This window comes from Citrus sinensis, chromosome 2 (assembly GCF_022201045.2).
Source record: "Citrus sinensis cultivar Valencia sweet orange chromosome 2, DVS_A1.0, whole genome shotgun sequence".
In the NCBI taxonomy this organism is placed as follows: Eukaryota; Viridiplantae; Streptophyta; class Magnoliopsida; order Sapindales; family Rutaceae; genus Citrus; species Citrus sinensis.
Genome location: NC_068557.1, coordinates 4775799 through 4797956, shown reverse-complemented (window position 1 = coordinate 4797956; position 22158 = coordinate 4775799). Strand labels below are relative to the sequence as shown.

Below are 22158 nucleotides of genomic sequence, written 5' to 3'. Positions count from 1 at the left end.
CATTTGAACTGCAAACAGGTTTTTGACTTCATTCCAATCTCCAAAATTCAGAAAACATTATAAGCAATCCAAGTTTAAAACCCACCATCCGAAAACTTAAATTTTTCTGGGTTGACCCTGGCTCGGATCTGGATCGGAAAAAAATCGGGTTCAAATCCAAGTCCAGTACAAAAAATTGGTGCTTGGGTCGGAATCTAAAAAGACTGAAGTTGGATCCAAGCCCATAAATTGTCATCCCACTTTTGATACCACATATTTGAAAAATGTTTGATTTTAATATTTTATTGCTTATTGTTAAGGGATGGCAATGGAACATGTACGAGTTGCATTCAGATCTTAAATTAATCCAAACCGACTCCAATCCATCTTCAATATGCTCATTCAAATCCAAATTTATTTAGATCGATCCAAATACAATTCATTGGATTTAGATGATCATGTGGATCACGGGCCAGCCTCGGACCCATTGTCGTACTGGAGTTTTAGCTAACACATGGCAAACCTCCTTGAACCTTGATTATTCTAAAAGAAAACATAATGCGTGAGCGATGTTGCCCGTAGTTTTTATTTATTTATTTATTTTTTTTTTATCAGAACAGAAACAGGGAACCTTCACTTTTCCCATGCGCCAAGTTTACAAACTCTACGTGAACAAATTAAGCATACTTCATGCCAATGAACACCCGAAAGACACAAAACCCTAAAAGTAAGTAGCAAATTTGGAAGCAAAGAAATGCATAAGAATAACCATTATTCAAAGAAAACATCAATCACAACTCAGAAGGTTCCTTCTATAATTTATCAATAATAACTAATAATCTTTTTGCAACGCATATGTATATATATGAAACAACCAACACATTGAAGATTATATATCATCTTCAACCAGCAGAAACAAATCATATCCATCAGTAGAAGCAAAGGCTAGCCATTCAATAAGATATGGAAAGGAAACCACTGGCAGCTGCTCAAACTAATCGCGAGTATGAGAAATTTGAGCCATCGACAGAGTGGGCACGAGAGGATGAATTTGACACTCTTATTGTAAATTTACCAGGTTTTTTCCCCCCCTTTTTCCCTCATTTCCTTCATTTGCATTAGTTCAATTATTAACATGTATCCAAATCATGACAAATTTTTGCCATTTAAGGTCCCAAAAATATATGGAGACATATATAAGATGCAGACGTTTGCACTTATAAAATGTGGGTTCAGCATTTTAAGCTCTTTTTGTAAAATGCTTTTACAATGTTCTAAGGTCCATGTACAGCCTTTTTATAATGTTTTTGAAATGCCGAATCTGCACTTTATTACGTACAGAAGCCTACACGAAGGACTCATTATTTATATATATATATATATATAACACTTGCTTTAACATACCTTTTTTTTAAGAATATAACATAGTTGAGGACGTCTACATTTTTTATATGATTTAAAATTTTAATTTTGATGACATCAGTTTCCATTAAAATTGGAGATAGAATTGTTTCGTACAAAAATTTCATCTTCACGTTAATCCTTTTTCCGCTTTCAGAAAGAACGATGAGAATATTTAAAGACAGGAAGCTGATGCCTTTTTCTTTGCTTTTCTTCATCTTTTGCGTCTAAAAGGAAGGAATCAACTAAAGTCAAAGAAACATTCAGACTGGAAATAGAAAAATAAAAGGAAAATTTGCACATCATGAGGTTAAAGGGAAAAAAAATAGAAGCGTCCAAGATTATATTTAACAATATGTATATCGTTGTTATCGTAACTTTACAGGTTTTAGAAAGGAACAACTGAAGGTTCAAGTAACCACTTCAAAAAAGATGAGAATCAGTGGAGAACGCCCGCTTGGTAACAACAAATGGAGCTCTTTCAGCAAGGAATTTCCGATTTCATCGAATTATGACTTCAATGAAATCAGTGCCAAATTTGAGGGTGGTAAGCTTTTCATCAAACACCCAAAAATCATTACACCAGCTGATCATCAGCAAGAGGAAAAACCTCAAGCACAAGCAGTGACAGAAGCTCCAAAGCCTCAAAAGCCTGAAAGCGATTATTCAGAAGCTCATCAAAAGAGAGAACAAGATCAACAGGCAGCCACTGCAACTCAACAGGTTATTAGTCCTCCGAGTGCTGCTGGCACTAATGGCCCTGAAAAGAGTGGAAAAGTTGATCGTCCTCGGAAGAGTACTATTGCTGAAAAACAATCAAGCAGAAAGGCTAATAATAACGAAGAGGCGAAAGCTGCTTCTGTTGAAGCTAAAATTACTGCTACCCAGAAGAACAAGCATTTGGCCGAAGAAGTTAAAAGCACGTCGGGTGCAAGAGAAACTGTAGAAAAGGATAAAAAGGTTGTTGATTATGATGCCGCAGCATCAGCAGAGGCGGGCAAAGAAGCAGCTGGAAGTTTAAATGAGAGGGCTAGTAAATACAGAACAGAAGATTTGAAGCAAGCTCTTGGTGGTTGGGTGATGGAGCTGAAGCAGCCAAGAAAAATTATGAACTTCACCGTGGCTATTTTGCTGGTTCTGGTAGTTTACATTTATGCCAAAAATGCAATCGGGTATATTGGAAAATCTAAGAATTAAGTCCAACAATATGTACTCATCTCTATAATAAGTTCATATAAATGTCAGGGCCGTGGCATAACAACATGTACCGGAAAAATGTAACTTCGAAAGTGATTAATTAACACCCACCGTTTAAAAATTTCAATCTTGTTTCAGTGAATTTCAAATTCTGCCCCTCAACAAAATTGGAAAGTTGAAATTTTAGGACGTTTACTTCAAGTAGTAGAAATTGAGGCAGGTGAAGAAAACAGAGGAGGAACATCGAATTATTCGCAAATTTGAATGGTTGTGATGCCTGATAAAGGCAAAATACAAATCAGCAAATCTCAACATTAGAATGTTTTAGATGCCATTAAGTCACTAAATCCTCCAAATATAAGAAAATAATGGGGTTCGGAGAGAATATAGGTTCATAAAATACCCGGTTTAATTTAGGCCTGGAAAATGTTCATGCCTAAGCAGTTTTTTGAAAGGACAATTTGTCAGTACAGAAGCTATCACAAAGTCTCCAAGTTACTCTCAATATGAAAGCACATTTGGTCTAGATGTAATATATAGGTAAAAGTCATCAGAATAAAGCACTCATAGTTATGCAAAGGGATGTACAAGCATCTCGGGATGATACAAGCGTCTCCACTAAGTCAATTGCCTTCTTCGTTGGGGAACTCCAAGCTCACAGCCACCCACTTGTCTTCACTAATTGGCATCAAAGTAATACCTTTGGGAAATGCAATGTCCGGGATGCGGGTATAAACCCTTACCCTGTTGCAGAGTAGGTAACTGCTTGTTACGGTAGCCCTTTTGGCAGCCATGGAGTCTGAAATTGAGAGAGCTGAGACATCTAGTTCTGTCATTGGAAGAGAAGACGATAAGCATCTTTTTGGTGAAGGAGGCACATCAAAGCAAGGCTATATATCTTTGTTTCCAATCAAGTTATACATGCTTCGTGTTATACATACTTCTTGAACTTTTGTAAATGCAGGACATTATCAGCATGTAAAATCTATGATTTATGCACCTTGAAATTCTGTGCTTGTACAATCTAGAATGAAATAGAGAAACGAGATGTTACCTTTACCATCTTCTCCATGTTCCAAGACTGGAGATGAAACCGACATAGATTTCTGAATGAAATTTGGATCAAGAGTGACATCCAAGTCTGAGCTAAGAGTAGAATTGGGAACTCCATCTGCCTTGACAGTGTGGGTAATAGACCCAATGCTGCAACTCCGTCCACCTGAACAAGAAGTAAAACTTAGGTGCTTCCCCAATTAATTTCTTGTTTACTTAACTTTCTCATACTGTTTAGCAGAAAATTCATAATGAAACTGGGATATGGAGGCCTTGAAAGAATGACAGATTAAATATGATGGTTTCCAGCTATCTAAGGCTTTTTAGTCAAAGAGCATCTGAGTTTCAAGAATATTTTAGATCCAATGCTGTCTTCAGAGTACAAGATACCATGGAATGGTAGGGAAAATATCAACTTACGCTCTATTAAAGCAGTGTAAGCAACTTTAGCAGCTTTCATCTCCGCCTTTTTCTTTGTTCTTCCAGCCTTTCCATAAAATACCTCGCCATCAACTTCCACCATCGAAATAAAGGTAGGCATGTGAGGTGCACCACATTTAATTGTCTCGTACAGTGGCACTGGAAGACCTTCTCTTAGGGATAATTCATGCAGTACATTCTTGTAAAAGACACCGTCATCCTGCAAAAAAAGAGAGAATATGAAACCATCCAAAACAGGAATCACTGGCATCTAAAATTACCCATAAACACATGCTAACATGTGCATATAGAAAAACTCATAGTAGTTACCATGTATTGATGCGTTTATGAGCTACGAAATGTTTTAGTAGCATAGCAGGTTTAAGTTTTGGAACTTGCCTCTTGAAAGTCATCACATGCCAATGAGAATAAGGCAACTTTTGCGGCAGCATGCTCTGCTTGCTTTAAGTTTTTGAAGAACTCTAGGCTCTCGAAGGTGTGCCCGTCAATTGTGACTCTAGCCTTAAAGGAACAAGCATGTGCTGGACCCTCTCTTATACTAGAATAGAGTGGCGAGTCAAGGTTTTTGCGCCGAGCATAGTTCTGCAGCACACTTTTGTATCGGCATTGCACATCTACAAGCACAATCAACTTATTAGGTAGAGGTTTCAAGATTGCGAAGGATAGGACAAATCATAAGAAAGCAAACTTGGCACAAGGTGTATATATGGAAAGTCTAGATGTGCTATTTTTCTGTTATTTTTTCTTGTTATATCTCATCCAAGGAAGCATGAAGCAATCATATCAATTATCCAAGAAGTGCTGCGACAAAATATTTCAATCCCAAATATCACACTCGCAAAATTCTAAGTTCTCAGGTTATGCAAAAAGTCGTGTTGAATAAGCTACCATAAGAGTATGTAAAATGAAATAAGTTGAAAAGATCACAGGGAAATAAAAATAGAACACACTTAGATGTGTCGTATAGCAGAATAAATTCTTTTCTGCTATAAACATGATAATTGCATCATGCTTTCCACAAGCACATTCTGGTGATAATTCCGCGGAGCATAATAAAAGCAGAGAATTTTACTGCTACATTCTCATGTTAACTAAAAGAATTCTAAAGCATTAAGAAAATTAGTATAGGATATAAAGATGGCAAAAGAAGATCTCATATTCATCACCATTTTTGACTCCCAAAGCTTCCGAGTGAATCTCAAGACCTTGACATGTTTCAGCAATCTTTACTTCTCCAGCACTTGGTTCAGCAATTGATATCAAAGAATCTGGAACAGTGACAACAAATGTAACTGTCTACTTGAGGGACTAAATCATTTGCTCCCACTGACAAGACAAAAATTACAAACTTTCACACAGTAAGAGCATGTTTCACTGAGAAAAAAAAAAAAAATATATATATATATATATATATAGAGTATAGAATTACAATATACTAATATCATTGATTCTTGAAATGCTTTGCCATCTATGGTACCTGAAATATCGGGATGATTGATATCAACCAGTTGAGGCTTTTCATCCATTTCCAATCCTTGATCAGCAAGCGGCTCATCTTTTGTTGAAGGCCCTGATCAAATAGTGCATCACATATAGTACAACAATTTTTCAGTAAAATATATAATAAACTCAGGGTCCAGTACTGTTTCCACACGAAGTGCTTTTGTAAAAAAGCAGTAATGAAGCTCACTTGGAGGAGGAGGAGGAGAAGTGAAGTGGAGGAAAGCGAGCTTAGCGGCGTCGTTTTGGGATTCTTTAGAGGATTTGCAAGAAACGGAAGAGTGAAAGGAGAGGCCATTAACGGAAACAGAGGACTTGAAGCGAGGGTCGTGATCGGCTCCATCTTTCATGGTGGAGTACCTTGGCAAGCTCCAACGCTTCTGGTGGCACAGCTCTTGCACCTTCGTCTTGTACATTTTTTTTTAATTTATTATTTATTATTTTCACTCTCTAAATTATTAATTAATTCATCAGAGTTTAGAGTTGAGTTTCTTTCATTTAAACCAAGTTCATGCCATGCATGCAATGCCACCCGCGTTTTCTACTTTGTGCTCTCAAACTCAAAAATATTTTTCTCATTTTCAGTAACAGGAAATTTATTGTGATTGTGAGTACCAATTCAATATGCATGTCCATGTGCTAAAATGTCAAAATGTTAATTGGATGAGGGGTTTAAGAAAGGATTCAAATCCTCTTGCGATCGTCCAATATATGATCTTTTGAAGATCTATAGACACGTGGAATTTATCAAAAATGTATGGCAAAAATTTATTTCATTATTATATTATAGTTTGTGGATGTGTATTGTTATAATTATTTAGGTTGATCCAATGTATTTTACAGTGGAATTTACTATTTTTTATTTTAAATTAGTGAATTTGAATTTAACATTAAGCTAATATGTTCTCAACGCTTTATAATTTTTTATTATATATATATATATGTAAAATAATATACTATTAAAATTTTATATTCTTATCTAATAATTACTTCTTTGTAAAAAAAAATAGTAAAAAGATTAGCTCAATTAAACATTAGTACCTCGAACCCACCAGACTTTCTGAGATAGTGCGCGGAAGCCAATGAAGTTTTTTCTTCTCCTACATTATCAAATGTATTTCCTTTTTCCAGGAACTTTGTTTGTTACTTCTTCTACTACAATACACAATACCGAGAAAATCCTTCGAACAACATTTATTAACAAAATTACTCTTACAACAAAATGAAAATAAAAAAATCAATTAATAATTATGATTTCAAATAAAATCATCAAAACAGTGCCTATGATAACACCTCATATACCATCAGAATCAAAATTTTCAGCCACGCACAAAGGTGGTTAACATGCATAACAATCAATTTTTATTTCTGGGTCTTTAATTGCACGTTTCATTTTGCATGTTTCATTTGATTTAATATTGTTGTAATATCAATTAGAAAACACATATTCTAATTTTTGTAGGCATATTTGGTATAAATCCCCCTCCTAAGACAAGAGAGGCCTCAATTTCGTTGTAGGTTTTCACTTCATAAACAGAACATAGTAAGGCAATAAAATTGCTCCCCACAGGAGAAAACAGCGATAGGAAAGCCGCGTAGCAGTCCAGATATTGATACGTACACATCACCTCCTAATATAAGAGTAAAGAAAAAAGGAAGCAACTCATCGCAGAGAGAAGCCGATATATTATTTGAACTTTGGGATATAATTCCAAATTCCCCTTCTTATATGTAACAGAGAAATTTTGACCACGTTTGTTAACTCACTTTGCACTTGCCAACTGGGTGCGAAGGAGCTTGGCAGCAGCAACCATGTTGCTAAGGGCAGGCTTGACTTCAGAGTACTTGCGTGTCTTGAGGCCACAGTCAGGGTTGACCCAGAGGATGTTGCTCTCAAGAACTGCAAGCATCTTGTTGATGCGATCGGCAATTTCTTCTGTCGATGGGATCCTCGGAGAGTGGATGTCGTACACACCGGGACCAATGCCAGCACGATACTTCACTCCCTCACGGAAGACTGAGAGAAGCTTTTCATCGGATCTAGAGTTCTCAATAGTGATCACATCTGCGTCCATGTCCATAATTGAGTGGATGATATCGTTGAAGTTTGAATAGCACATGTGGGTATGGACCTGCACGAAAATTTACAAGAAAATGATTCAGTATTGCAGTCATTTGTTTACTCATAATGCATGCAAAAGTATGCACATTTTTAGCGTGCTCTAAATGGCATCCTCTTCTTTCTTTTTATTATCCATATATGCTCCGAGCAAAGATTTGCCCTAAATTTCTCTTATAAATTCTGAATAATTTCCGAAATCAAATGACTTGATATTTTTTAAACATAAAAATTAAACGCGGCATGCATAGCACTAGAGGAACAACCATCCAGATATAAATAGATACCACTTTACCAGACAAGTAAGAAATAACTGGTGGGCTAGAGAGGCAAAAATGAACCTGGGTAGTGTCTTGAACACCACAGTTAGTAATCCTAAAGGAGTGCACAGCCCATTTCAGATAAAAGTCCTGCTCAGACTTCCTGAGTGGTAATCCCTCTCGTAAAGCAGCCTCATCAATCTGGATGACAGTGATACCAGCTTTCTCAAGATCCTCAACTTCATCCTTGATTGCCAATGCAATCTGATAGCAGGTCTCGAATCTAAAAACAGGCATATATGCAAAGTTAATTAAACAATTTGAAAATGCACAAATTAACAGGGCATTGAATTTGGTTAATTCCTTGCCTGGGCTGATCATTTCGAACAAATGACCAGTTCAAAATGGTGACAGGGCCAGTGAGCATTCCCTTCATTGGTCGCTTGGTCATACTCTGTGCCATTGAAGACCAGAAGACAGTCATGGCCTTGGGGCGGCTCACATCACCATAGATGATAGGAGGCTTGACACAGCGGGAGCCATAAGATTGAACCCACCCATTCACAGTGAAGGCAAAACCAGATAATTGCTCACCGAAGTACTCAACCATATCATTCCTCTACATGCCAATATAGATCATATGAATGAATTACACAAACACACACACTCACTATTTATGTAACAAAGCATGACAACATCTTAAGTTATTTAGTATAGGATGGTAAGTCACCTCTGGTTCTCCATGCACCAAAACATCAATGTCAAGTTCTTCCTGGAGCTTGACAACGTTGTTGATTTCCTCCTTGATAGTCTTGACATAGTCATCCTCAGAGATTCTGAAATAAAAAACTAGCTTATGAAACACAATTTGAAAATGATGAAAGTTCAACAACAAAATATGAAAAAGCAAGAGAACTCGCTTCTTGGCCTTGAATTCACGTCGGACTCTTCGGAGATCCATCGTTTGTGGGAAAGATCCAATGGTGGTGGTAGGAAGATTTGGCAAGTTCAACTTCTTCTGCTGAGCATCCAGCCTAGCACTGACATTTGTGGCTCGGCGATGGTCAGAACCCTTCAAAGCAGCAGCCTAAACAAGAAAGAATAATAATACCAGGCAAGCACAAGTAAATAACTGCTGGTAGTGTAGATATGTGGAAGATGGAAATACTTTATTGTTAATCACTTACAGGCTTTTGGACAGCCTCATTTGTCACCCTTGGGGAGGATTTTCTTGAAGCCTGAGCTGCAGCATTAGAAGAGAAGTATGCCTGGAGAAAGAAAACGATGCCATAAAATACTTTAAAGGATTCATTAAGAAAAGAGCGTCAGTCTAGTCAAGCTCTTCCAGAGCTCAACAAATCTAAAGAATCAACAGCTATGATTGGTGATACAGAGTTAGTCTAATAGTGGTAAAAGTTAACTAGGTGGACTCAACAAAGTGGAATGAGACATTCAAATTTCCCGCATAGTCAACAATTTCTGGAATTTTAACTAATAGGCTTTAGCAGAGCTGCAGAGAAGGATAAACTTATGTGGACACATTTGTGTGAAATATACATTAGAAAATCAGAAACAACAACCTGAAGTTCTTGTAATTAAAAAAAAAAAAAAACCATTTTTTACACATTAAAATCAGAGACAAACAGACAAAAGTCTGAATCTCTCAAGAATGTAAAATATGCAATATCACAAGTGAATCATGCATCAAAATATAAAGTACCATGGCTTTTGTTTCTAATTCATAAGCAAGTTAACAGAGAACAGAATTAGTAAGACTACATCATCTGGTTTTACATGTGAAAAAAAAAAAAGAGAAATTGATTTACTTTCAAAATACACCATCTCAACAAACGTAAAGTTGATGAAAAACCACACATATAATTCATTCAAAGTGTGTTTATTAGAGCTCCAAAGTATTTTAATGAGTTTGATAGGCAAAATGTACAGATGTAAACTTGCAAGCAACAATTTGTTAAATGAAAAAGTTGTACTGTTTTCAAAAGTTCAAATGATAAAATTAATGCGTAATAACAATTCCAACTGGGAAATACCTCATCCTTTTGCCCAGACAATGCCTTGGCCAATGCATTTACTTCAACTACTTTCTGTGCAGCAAATGCAAGCCAGGACTTGATCTCTTGGTCCAGCTCAGTCTCATTCTCTAGATCAACCGCAGTGTGCAGAAGCGAGCAGGATGTTGAGACTACAACCTTGTCTGCACAATTAAACCGATAGCATAATTTAGTACCAAGAGACAAAAATTAAATTTGCAATCGCCAGAGAATGCATCTAAGAAAAGATACCCTTTCCAACAGTTCCTGCAAGATCCTGGAGGGTAGTGAGTGAAGAAGCAAGATCGTTGGCCCAAATGTTTCTACCATCAACCACTCCAGCAAAGAGGTATTTGCCCAAAGGAAATTCAGTTTTAATCAAATCAAGTGTCTTTGTTCCACGAATAAGGTCAAACCCAAATCCAGTGACACCCTTCAAAGAAGTGAGTATTTTGTATGTCTCTGCAGGAACATCAGCAAAGTACGTCTCAATTAACACATTCAAACCAGATAGCGATGACTGCAGCTCTGAGTATGCATCAGAAAATGCTTGTAATTTGTGAGAATCAAGGTCCAGGATAAGAGTTGGCTCATCAAACTGAATCCAGGTGGCACCAGCAGCCTTTAGCTCAGCCACAACTTCCCTGCCAAGTAATTGACATGATATGCATTAATCATGAGAATATACCTACAATGCACTATTGACGACGTATCTGCTGATTCCAATCCAGCAAAAACTATAATTAATCAATCCATAATTTTTCCATTTGAAAAGGATAGCATTAAACAAAGAACAATTTCATCATACTTGTAGACAGGAATAATCTTGTCAATTAGGGAAAGAAGAGAAAAGGATTTCTCTACACCCTTTGCTGGTTTAGATAACAACAAATAGGAAACAGGGCCTACAAGGACAGGAACAGTTTCCATGCCAAGCTGCATTGCACAAAAGTAAAGAATAAGAACATTAGAGAATCGAGAAATCCATAATTAAATAGAGGAACTATAAAAGCAAAAACCAACAGTAATGATTCGAATAACATTTTAAGAATAATTAAAATAACCTTAGAGAAGATCTTTTAAATTAAAAATTACAAGCAACATTACTCAAGAGTAAAAAAACTATGCAATAGGATCTGAAATATATTCATGATTATAAAGTTGGAAACCTTATAGGATATAAGCAAGATCATCAACTCAGAAAGCATAGTTGTGAATTCTCATACTCGGAAACATTTTTAAAAATTATTATGTGACCCGGTCTGTGCCTACTTTTAGTGGATTTTTAACGATTGGGTTGAATCGCTGTATAATTAAAAACAGTATTTTGAAGAAAACTTACAGCTCTGGCTTCCTTATACTCTTGAACAGCCTTGTGAGATGCATAAGAGAAGTTGACATCCGGTCCCAATTCAGGCACAATATAATGGCTACACCCAATTAAACAAATTAAAAATCAAAATCACAAAAAATAAACGATGATGCTAGCGATCCCAGCTATACATCATATGAGTCATTAAGTTATAATTTCACCTCTCCATGATATATATTAATAACTAACGGATGTCTTTGGGAATCAAAAACTAGAATTATAGTTAGGATTCCCAGCATCACTCAAAAACAAATAAAAATCTCATGAACCCAGGTGAGCAAATGCAAAATGATCGAAGATAAATAGGAAAAAAGAAGCCTTACTAGTTAGTATCAAACCACTTGGTCATTTCCATGGCGGGAACAGAGGCGTTACCTCGAGCCATAGAGAAATAAACATCGAAACCAATCTCGCCACCGTTCCAACTGTACCTAGGCGGCACAGCACCGAGCATGGCCGTGGTGTCCAACACTTGATCGTAGTAAGAGAAAGTATTGCTGGGGATAAACTTGATGCCAGCATCAGCCATTTGATTCCAAATTGATGCTCTCAAATCAGCCGCCACGTTCTGCAACTCATCGGCGCTGCTCTTCCCGTCCCAGAATGACTCCAGCGCGAACTTCAACTCTCTCTTCGGTCCCATTCGAGGGTACCCCACCACATGCGACGCCATTGCTCTGCAACACCCCAAAACAATTAACCCAAAATTCACAACCTTAAAAAAAGAAAAAAAAAAAAAAGACCCAGAAAGAAATTTGTGACAATCTGAAGAACCTGAAACGAGTGCGACGGAAGGAGCAGCGAAGGAATGAGAAAAGCGGAGACGTTTTTGAAAAAGATATGGATATGGATACTCCACTCAGAGAGCCTGGCAGTGGCTTAAGAGATATATTATGGCAGTGGCTCATTTATATAATAGTACTATATTCCCTGCTACTGCAGACAATTATACTCTCTTTATCTTTAAATCTAAGTCTGATTTTTTTGATTTTGTTAATGTTTTTTTTCTTTTTCGGTAGGTCAAACGTATGTTAACATGACGGACAAAACTACGTTACAGAATCTGTAAGGTACAGACTGCAGCATCAGCCGTTGGATGTGGTTGGATGTGGAGTGAGAAACTAAACAAAAGAAAATCGGATGGTGGGATGACGGGAGATGTTTGTTACAGAATCTGTAACATAGACATGTCCTGACATGACTCATGACTCTGTTCGGGCTTTAGGGTTTTTGGCATAATTAGACATATATTTTTAATTTTTATTATTTTTCAGCCATATGATGGGTCAAACGTATAGTACTCGGACTGTGAGGTAGAGTATCACACTCAAACCATCTTTAATATATCATTAAAAACATAGAATTAAGGAAAATTGTAAGCAAAAATTATTTATTTTATTTTTGGTGAAATTTCGAATTCCAATTGTTTTAATTTTTAATTCTTTTCTTGTCGTTAGGGAAAATTCAAAGATAGCGGGGAAAGAATTTTGTTATTTTTTTTATAAAAAAAACATGTAATGCATTGGTGCTTTTGAAGGGTGTTTTGCTTATATGAAAGTATGGCATCTTATTCATTTAAAAAAAAAAACATGTAATGCATTGGTGCTTTTGAAGGGTGTTTTGCTTATATGAAAGTATGGCATCTTATTCATTTATAGCTTGAGAGTGATTCTGGATTCAATTTTATTAGCTCCTTGTTATTTTCTCATCCATGGAAACTGAGTAATTTTAGATGGATAAATTGTTTGTAGATGAGTATACACATCTTATTGTTCTCATATATTTTCGCAAAGAGAATGTTGTCGCTAATCGTTTGAAAATTTAAAAATAGAAAAAAGATGATATTTGGAAAATCTTTTTGGCATAATTTGAAAATGAGTCCGGAGTCAGAACTCAGAAATATAAAAAGTAATTAGTGATATTCATGATTCGTGACCCAACCCAACAACTAATAACTATTTTTCATTATTTTTAGTATCAATTTCTGGTCAATTTTTTTTTTTTTTTTTTTCAAAAGGAAGAAAGTTGGTGGACAAATGGTGGTAAGCCACTATCCTGGCACAAAAGGTCGCATGCATTTTACTCAAGCAGTCAAGCTGGAAATTGAAATTATTAGGAGTCACTTGAATAATAAACATAATCAATGTTTAATATGATAATTGTCTTTGCTTGAGTAGGTATAATGGATTGGGACACTTTCACAAAAATTCGTGCAGAAGCCTTCCTATTCTCTCATCAATTATTTTATGAATGACATAAGGTTCAATCTTGCTTCGTTTATCGTTGCATTACAAATCACGCATAAGTTATAAATGGAAAACTGTATGCTCCTCTAACGATGGGATAAATATAAAGTATCTACATCCTTGATTTGCATGTACTAGTCTCCCGTATATGAAAAAAACAACCAAGTCAAGAAATCTTAACTTTGGGTGGTTGAATGTGGGAACAGATTAACTTGAGGTTATGATCCAATATTGTCGATAGTTAAGAGTATAATCGCGAGAAGAAAAATCATCTCAATTCACAAGACTTGACTGTCTCTTCTCTCATTTTTTTTAACCCAAACTTCTAAGCATTTCTCATTTCCTAATTAATATCCATACACCTAATCTAAAATTGAATAGAGATACGGATGTAGATATTATGAATAATTATAATTTATGTATAGATGAGTTATATCCATATCCAATTAGATATTTACCACTCCTAATATCAGGAAGAGTTTTGAGTTATGAATTTATGTAGAGATGAGTAATATACTTCTTCTTTGTTTATTTGTTTGGTTTTTCAAGAACAAATAAAAACATATAGACGGTTCTCATTAATTTGGGGCAATGCTCTGCCAAGTCTATATTTAATCCGTCGCAGGGGTTGTCATCTTTATTGTTGCATTTTCACAAATAAAATTAAAGCAAATCTGAGTTATTGTAATTGTTGTAATTTGTGAGATAAAGTTGAAAACATTGAACGGATAATTGAAATTGATTCGTATTATTGTATTTTAAGAACGTTGTGACATGTCAAAGCTGGAAATGAAATTGGAATGTCATTGCTTGACATCAGAGATATTACGCGTCCTATGCTTGTCATAATTTGCTCAATGGGGTTTCATTATATGGTATTGGGTTGTCTTGGTTACTGGTGTGGTAGGATCGCGAAGTTGTTGAAAAAAGTTTTCTACCTGGTGGTAGCCCAGGCTTTCTGCAGTAGGCTAACAACATTTGTCCTCCAAATGAATATGGTGAGTGGCTACAATTTGGCATTTAAAAATTCTTGATTTATTTCAGTGGACTATGTGCCCATCTTGTTTGCTTTGTAATTGATCAATTTCTATTGTATAGAGGAGATTTTAATTGTGTCCAAGCACTGTGGTTGAATCTCAAGTTGTACGATGTTATATTTAATTATGGTTTCATTCGTTAATTTTTTTTAGTTTAAATAACTGCTCTCAATGTGTGTGTGTATATATATATATATATATATATATATGTATGTATGTATGTATGTTAAGAATATTAGATTTGACTAGGTTGATTTAACCAACATGTGCAGAGTTTTATTAAATGTATGAAGTTTGAAATTTTATTAATTTAAAATATTTCTTCTTAAATTTATTTGTTTGTTTTTTATAATTTATATATATTTTTCAAACATTTACATGTGAATAGAAAAAATAAACTTTTGTGATTTTTATCTTAATAGGAAAATGTCTAAATAAAAAGTTATATTTCAAAAAAGGGGGCAGCTACGTTGCGTCGTGGGTTTCGTACCCAAGCCTTTGTCTTGTAGCATGGTCACCGTTGGATTTTATCGCTTGGCTGCAGAAGAGACACGCAGACAAAAGGAGTAACCTGAGATATAGGTAATGGGCCGGTAACATTGCAGGGAATCAACTTTTTGACCAAAAAAACGCCTGTAGTGGGTTGGAAGTTGTTACAGTAACACATGTAAAACAATAGAAAAAAGGGTGCATGCAAGTATTGGTTAAAAACAAGAAGTTGGAAGCGTGCAAGTATGGGTTGGGGTTAGAATGATTTGAAAATTTCGAAAATAGTGACGAAAACATTTGGAAGTGGATTTAAGGTCCATTGCGTACTTGGTGGGAAAAAAAAGGCAAAATATCAACTTTAATGTTGAAAGTAGCCTGGCATGAATTTACAGTTGAGTTAGCCTATAATTTGTTTTTGTGGAAAATTTGCGTATGAGTTGAGTAAATGAAAAGCATATAAAATAAAAATATGTGGAACAATTATGTAGTGAGTAATAATAATAATAATAATAATAATAATATAAATAAAAAATGAACAACGAAGAATGACGGTTTTAATTGAGGTGAATGATAAGTTGAAAGAGGAAAAAAACTAGGAGAAAACTATCTTGGGGTTGTTGAACCAAACACCGTATCGTAGCTATTCTCATGAGCAGTATGTCGCGGGATAAGTGTTTTGCAAAGGAGGCTATAAACTAATGAAGTAAGGATGCTTGTGGAAATGATACAGAGAAATAAGAGCAGTATGACTGAATGTAAGTTTATTACACAGTAAAGAGAAATTAGAAGAGAACTTTTATAAGAGTTATAGAGCTTGTACGTGTGCTGGTGGGTTTGTGTGTATGGTGTGTGTTGAGTGTTAGAAAATGTATATTTATAAAGGAGAAAATCGTCATTTTACACTTCAAGTTTTGCCAACACCCTTACTTTTATGTATTTAAGATTCTTGTGATTTAATTATGTGTGTTTTATTTTAATTAAGTATTTTATGTATTTTAGGGGCATCATGGTCATTTCACAATGAACGAGAGATCAGACAGTAAAACGGACATCACTTTTGAACTCAGGATAGTCGAAAACCATAGGAGGAGCATAAAAGGAAAAATGTCACTGTTCACATGTACGGTATTGTTTACGTTACTGTTCACGACACCGTTTATATAGACAGATCGATGACGTGCCATTGACCGATGATGTGGCATTGACTGATGAGGTGTCACGATTCCATTGGAGAAAATTCTTATACACTGTTGATCGGTGACGTGGCAGCATGTTAATGGACTAAAAATTACGCGTACGGTACATGCATATACACAGGATTATTTTCAACCAAACCGCGTCACTGTTCAAGCCGGTTGATTGTTCAAACCGCGTGGTCAAACCGTGTCACTGGTCAAACCGCGTACTGTTAACTGATGACGTGGCGCAATTCTGATCGTCCAAACTATTTTTAATCCGATGGCCATGATTTACTCAATGTATCTATAAAAAAGGGGCCTCCCCCCTAATTTGGCATTTCTGAATTCATTTTTGGGCTCCATTTTCTGTAATTCCTTCTCCATCTTGTATTTTCTGTGTATTTTAATAAATTTCTATTTTGCCCCTAATTCAATTATGAATATCTAATTTTCTTTCAAGCTTGGGTTGAAGGTGAAGTCTCAACATGTGTCATGGGCTTTATTTGGTAAATTTATTTTCTCTTCCCCTCTAATTTTTGTGGATGTTTTGACTTTTCGTCGACAAATAATAATAATCTTGTATAGATACCGCCCTAGTTTCACCGGCTCCCTAATACAAGGTTATTATTATTTGACACGCTAAGTCCTTAGCACCATATTAATTAGAGTGTGGTTCATAAGGTGCGGATACCCCCCTCATGATTTAATTGGCATTAATAAGGAATATTTAGCCCATGGTGCATGTTGATACGAATCCAGATACCCAAGTGCCGCATTTCAATAGAATTCGCTTCAATTTATTCTCGTCATTTTAATTCAAATTTTAGGATAATCTAAGTTACTTTCACCACAAATCCAACCACCAATTTAGAAAAATTAATTCTACACACAATTAGAATCAACTTCTTCGTGGGATCGACACTCGTCACCATTGATCTATTCTACAATAGATTCGTGCACTTGCGAGTTTAATAAAATTTGCATAACAGTGTGCAAAATAGCAAGTGTCACGGGGTTGTTATAGGCTTGGATGCCAAGGTAATAAAGTTTCGTAAGAACATGCGCAAATATCTCATAGGACGTAAATGCACAATTCAAACAAATTGTAGTTATTTGCAAAATGTAGAGAAGTCTAGAATTTGGGTGGGCTCGGATGGATGCAAAGCAGACCATGACTGAGTGTTAGGTGAGCCATTACTAAGTGCATCCCACTTGTAAGAGCATATGGTGTTGAGTGCTAATGGCAACTTGGTTGTAAGTGCACTCCACTTATTGGTGGACTTTTGGTAAGTGCAGCCACGCATGCAAAATTAACTACCATTTGCTAGAGATTTAAGCTTCCTTGAGAAGGCACAATTGTTTGTTGTAAGTAAAAAAAAAAAAAGTAAAAGGTATAAAAATTTTTGCAGACGCAGCCTGTAATAAATGGTAATAATTATTAAAAAGAAATTTATTTCATATGTTATTCAACAATCCCTATTGTTATTGGTTAAGAATGTAAAAAATATGGGGCAATTAAAATACGATAAATTTTAGTATAACAAAGAAAAATGTTTTCTCTATCTGTATCTCTAAACCTTAATTTATTTATGATAAACCAAAAAAATGTCATAATGTATAAAAAATCGGATAGTCTTGTAGCGATAAATTTGTGTTTCTTTAACCACCAGATAGGTAGGGCGATAGGCAGGGGGCCACGTGCAAAAACCTGCAAGTTAAAAGAAAAGTACATTCAATTGACAACAAAAAAGATGCAATAAGGCAAAAAAAAAATAAAGAAAAAAAACAAATGCATCCGTCTGTAGTGCTGCCAACGACACCTGCAGCAATTGACAAGAATGAAGCTCAACTTTTGCTATCCTGTAACATCAGGCCCATCGAGTACGGGAAAACAACACCTATTAGACACCGGCGTGTGATCGGAATGGAAATTGAGTTCAGTGTGAAAAATATAACCCAGGGCATGCTGAATGTACCACTTCCAAGTAGTCTCGTTTATTTTTAAGTAAAGAGTACTTTCTTAAAAAAAAAAACAGAGAACGTCAATGCTTGCATTGACCTAAAAGAACTCTATTATTTTAGGGGTCTCTTTTAAGAGAAAGGAGTTATACTATACTTTCTATGAGAATATCCAAAAAATTACGGGCTGGTGAATGCAGTAAAAGATGGTGAGATTGGATTAATTAAGTTAAATTTGATTCCAACATAGGGTTTGATATGAACAGGTAAAGTATGAATAATACAATTTGGATAAACGAAAGTATGACGTGATAATATCTTTTTTCACGCGAACAATACTGCTATTTAAACAAAATAATTATAAAAAATTAAATGATAATAAAATTTAATTATTAACATTAATTGAAATTTTTTTCATATTATCTTTATTTTTATACTATAATTAAAATATTACAATATCTATGATTTAAACAAAATAATTATAAAAATTAAATGATGGGCATCATGCATTACGCGTGTAATCATGTGCATAGAAATTATAATTTTATCTCTTATATCATTCATCTCTACAATTTAGATTTCATATCAAATCATCCATAGAAAAGAATTAAAATAGAATAATAGTTTAATTTACAATATTCACATTTAATCAATGAGGAATACAACAACAATCAGTTATTTACAAAATTAATTAATACGATGGAATCAACCCTGAAAACAATGTGGTACAAGAGAAAAAAAAAAAAGAACACCTAACAAACACATATCTTAGTGAACAAGTGATGACAAGAATAATTCATAAAAAATGATCTAACAGGAAGTGTTTCCTGTGCAATAAATAAATGGCTGAGATTGAATGTATTGCCACAAAAATTGCCATGAGCACATGCTTTCGGTTATGATGCCCTACATCTTGCAATCTCAAGGTCTTAAGAGTTTGGGACCATGCCCTTAAAAAGCTTGCTGCGATGCAAGGTCCTGTCTTAGTCTCACATGTCGTTGCAACTTTACAAAATTCATCCTTCTAATTCAAGGCATGAAATGGAAGATATAGCTTAGAAATTAAAACAGAATTATCATCATCAACAAGGAAATGGGAGAATATATTGATCAATGATCAATCATAGAACCACTGAAACTACATTTGGGATTCAAGTGCTTTGTCGAATGCAATGACTACCCATGAAGTGAGGATGGTTGATAGACATAAGCCATCAAGTAAAAAGTGCTTGTTCAGCAAACAAGATGCAAAAACACAGCAGTTACAAATATAACATGAACCCAACATCAAAACCAAATTGTCCAAAATACACAGCTGAAAATAATATATGGTATATATGTATACATAGGTTCCTAGTGTATTTCATATCCAATCACAACCATTTTGTTGTAATTTCAATGCAGTCAGCAGTAATTAAACTGAAAAATGCAAATCATCAGATAATAACAAACCACATGTTCCTAGTGTATTATTTATAAAGATGGCCAACGGGCCGTGCCGTGCCGGCCCAGCCCCATCAAAGGAAGCCCACGAGTGCTTGTGCTCGTGCCGTGCCCACTATTCATTTCATGTCGTGTTGTGCTGTGCCAGCCTGGCACACGTGTCGTGCCCACTCGTGCCGTGCCTAGGAAAAATAGCCCACTAAGCTTTTTTTTTTTTAAGAGCGCATGCCAAGTTGTTGTCTTATTTTTTTTCAAGCTTATGTATTTTTTTTGGATCCACGTGCCTTTATTTAAATTTAATAGAATAAAAAATTTAAAACTCAAGTCCATATTCAATAATAATAAGAGAATGTAATATTAGTTGCTAAGCTTGACTCTATGGTATTAAAATTCTTTTTTAGTACTTAACAATAACAATAATAATAATTTTTTTAAGGGTTAACTTAATTGTTAATTTAGAATTACGTAGAATCATATATCATAGTTTATAATAATATTAATACATGTCTATAAAATCATGATATTTATAATTTTATTTATTAAAATCATGATATCAAGTATTTATTTAATAAATTATAAACATAAATCAATTATATTTTTTTTGAAACTAAGAATTAAATAAATTTAAAAAACTTGAGCCAATAAAATATATTAAAAGATTTAATTTCAAGTTATTTATAAAATCATAAAATTTTAAGTTTACTTTCATTAAAAATTGAAATTGCGTGCTTTTTCGCGTGCCGTGTTTTGGCCCATCTCTAATCGTGTCGTGCATTTAAGGCCCGCGTGCCTAAAATCTAAGCCCGGCACGGCCCACGTGAGTGCCGTGCCATGCCGTGTGCTCAATCGAGACGTGCTCGCGCCGTGCCGCGCCTCGTGCCGTCCGGCCCATTGGCTACCTCTAATTATTTTATACAGTAAACCTGTAAAGCTTATGCAAGTACCTTGAAAAAATAAACTTGTGATCGTGAAGACATAATGAGAATCAATATTATCATCATCATTGCAATCACTTTCTTAAAAAACTAAGGATATGCAAGCCCCATAGTTGTAAAATAAAGATTAATTCAAATGAGTATCTGCCATTTAAATTAATCAAGTCTATTTGATAGAAGTCATTCTTGCTCTCCCCAGCCAACTCCATTTCAATTTTCAGCTATTTATTTGCCATTGCACTATTTTTAGAATCATCCCTCATTCATTCAAATTCTTTGTAACCCAAGTGCATTAATGTGCTTATCTCTTATTCTCGATAACAAGACTTTCCAAATTGTCATTGCCAATATGTTAATTGCTTCTCAGTATGATATAATAAAACAAACGAATTATATGAGCTAACAAACAAATACCAATTTCTTTAATGATGGCTTCACTGATATTGCAAGCAAAAAAATTCCAACTGCAAGACACAAACAGGAAAGCAAAAACCAAATCAAACATATTAACATTTTCTCCTGGACATGTGACACAAGATACTCATGCATCAACCAAATTACCTTTCAAAAGGTACACCAAACTCCAGAATAATCCAAAATCCCACTAATACCAAAATCCTTATACCACCAAGGTCCATGATATGCAAGTTTATCCTTTTGTAGTTATTAAGTTAAATCCTTGAAAATTGGAGCATGAAAAAAAAAAATGAAAGCCCTTACCCCATTTGAGGTGTAGAAGCCAAGCTGTTAGTGAGTTAAAGAATTCCATAATTAGAAGTATAAAAAATCTCGCCAAAAGATTTGCTAAACCCACGACTGTAACTTGCTTTCTCAAAACTCTGCAACAAAGACACAACACCAAATCCCATATCCATAATAAGACACAGAACCAAAGCAAAAATGAAAGGTTTCTTCTTCATTGACAACATTGCCATTTCCACTCTTATTATTTCTCTTACACTGCTTTTCTCTTCTTATTCCTTAAAACGCAGGGACAAGTGAAGCTTGGAAATATAAGAATAATGAAATCAGAGCACAAGATAAATAATAATTACTCAAAATTTACCCAAATAGAAGAATAATACTAGTGAGCCAATGTCGATCCTCAACATATATGCTTAGATCTCATTATAGGAGCAACCTGAGAGAGAGAGCGAGAGCAGCAGCAATACCAGTTGAGACCGAGCAGAGATATAGCAGCAGCAGCAGCACCACCACCACCACCAATTGAGATAGATCACAGACGCATCAATAGCACCAGTCGAGAGAAGCAGAGGCACAACAATAGTCGATTTTGGTTAAAGACCGTGATGGAGAGAGAGAGCTGTGATGAACTATGGTTGAAGAACTGTGACGGAGAGAGAGAGAGAAAGGGAGTTGTGAATTTCGATCAGGATGAGGAGATAAGGCTTGGGTTTTGTTTTGCAATTTCTTTCATGATTTAATTTGTGATACCGAACGGGCAACTATTCTTTCAGCCAGTTACCCATTTTCCAAT

At 35.2% G+C, this 22158-nt stretch overlaps 3 protein-coding genes across 4 annotated transcripts; 1 reads left to right on the top strand and 2 right to left on the bottom strand.

Annotated features, from left to right (window-relative positions):
• The first annotated feature begins 859 nt into the window (after positions 1 to 859).
• LOC102616549 (protein RESTRICTED TEV MOVEMENT 2) lies at positions 860 to 2698 on the top strand. The gene is made up of 2 exons (XM_006470350.4): positions 860 to 1057; positions 1766 to 2698. Exons 1-2 carry the CDS (start codon positions 943 to 945, stop codon positions 2575 to 2577), a joined length of 927 nt encoding a protein of 308 aa, XP_006470413.2. The 5' UTR covers positions 860 to 942; the 3' UTR covers positions 2578 to 2698.
• A 177-nt stretch (positions 2699 to 2875) lies between these two features.
• On the bottom strand, positions 2876 to 6024 carry LOC112497287 (double-stranded RNA-binding protein 4-like). 2 transcript variants are annotated; one of them, XM_052433048.1, is made up of 6 exons: positions 5549 to 6024; positions 5238 to 5339; positions 4450 to 4685; positions 4051 to 4270; positions 3632 to 3796; positions 2876 to 3406 (listed from the first exon to the last, which is right to left on the bottom strand). In XM_052433048.1, exons 1-6 carry the CDS (start codon positions 5595 to 5597, stop codon positions 3201 to 3203), a joined length of 978 nt encoding a protein of 325 aa, XP_052289008.1. In that variant the 5' UTR covers positions 5598 to 6024; the 3' UTR covers positions 2876 to 3200. The 2 variants fall into 2 exon arrangements, with proteins under 2 accessions (XP_052289008.1, XP_024951247.2); XM_025095479.2 differs by lacking the exons at positions 5238 to 5339; positions 5549 to 6024 and adding an exon at positions 5022 to 5171.
• A 998-nt stretch (positions 6025 to 7022) lies between these two features.
• Positions 7023 to 12316, bottom strand: LOC102616845 (5-methyltetrahydropteroyltriglutamate--homocysteine methyltransferase). The gene is made up of 12 exons (XM_006470351.4): positions 12148 to 12316; positions 11697 to 12050; positions 11344 to 11431; positions 10810 to 10937; positions 10254 to 10645; positions 10002 to 10165; positions 9138 to 9218; positions 8871 to 9037; positions 8681 to 8786; positions 8319 to 8569; positions 8032 to 8233; positions 7023 to 7703 (listed from the first exon to the last, which is right to left on the bottom strand). Exons 1-12 carry the CDS (start codon positions 12279 to 12281, stop codon positions 7335 to 7337), a joined length of 2436 nt encoding a protein of 811 aa, XP_006470414.2. The 5' UTR covers positions 12282 to 12316; the 3' UTR covers positions 7023 to 7334.
• Positions 12317 to 22158: the final 9842 nt, after the last annotated feature.

Coding starts and splice junctions, on each gene's coding strand:
- LOC102616549 (XM_006470350.4), top strand. CDS start 943: ATGGAAAGGAAACCACTGGCAGCTGCTCAAACTAATCGCGAGTATGAG. Junction 1,058..1,765: donor TCTTATTGTAAATTTACCAG/GTTTTTTCCCCC, acceptor GTAACTTTACAG/GTTTTAGAAAGGAACAACTG.
- LOC112497287 (XM_052433048.1), bottom strand. CDS start 5,597: ATGGATGAAAAGCCTCAACTGGTTGATATCAATCATCCCGATATTTCA. Junction 4,686..5,237: donor AGCTTTGGGAGTCAAAAATG/GTGATGAATATG, acceptor TTGTGCTTGTAG/ATGTGCAATGCCGATACAAA. Junction 4,271..4,449: donor CATGTGATGACTTTCAAGAG/GCAAGTTCCAAA, acceptor CTTTTTTTGCAG/GATGACGGTGTCTTTTACAA.
- LOC102616845 (XM_006470351.4), bottom strand. CDS start 12,281: ATGAGCCACTGCCATAATATATCTCTTAAGCCACTGCCAGGCTCTCTG. Junction 9,219..10,001: donor TGTCTGGGCAAAAGGATGAG/GTATTTCCCAGT, acceptor TTCTTTCTCCAG/GCATACTTCTCTTCTAATGC. Junction 7,704..8,031: donor GTGTTCAAGACACTACCCAG/GTTCATTTTTGC, acceptor ATTTTCGTGCAG/GTCCATACCCACATGTGCTA.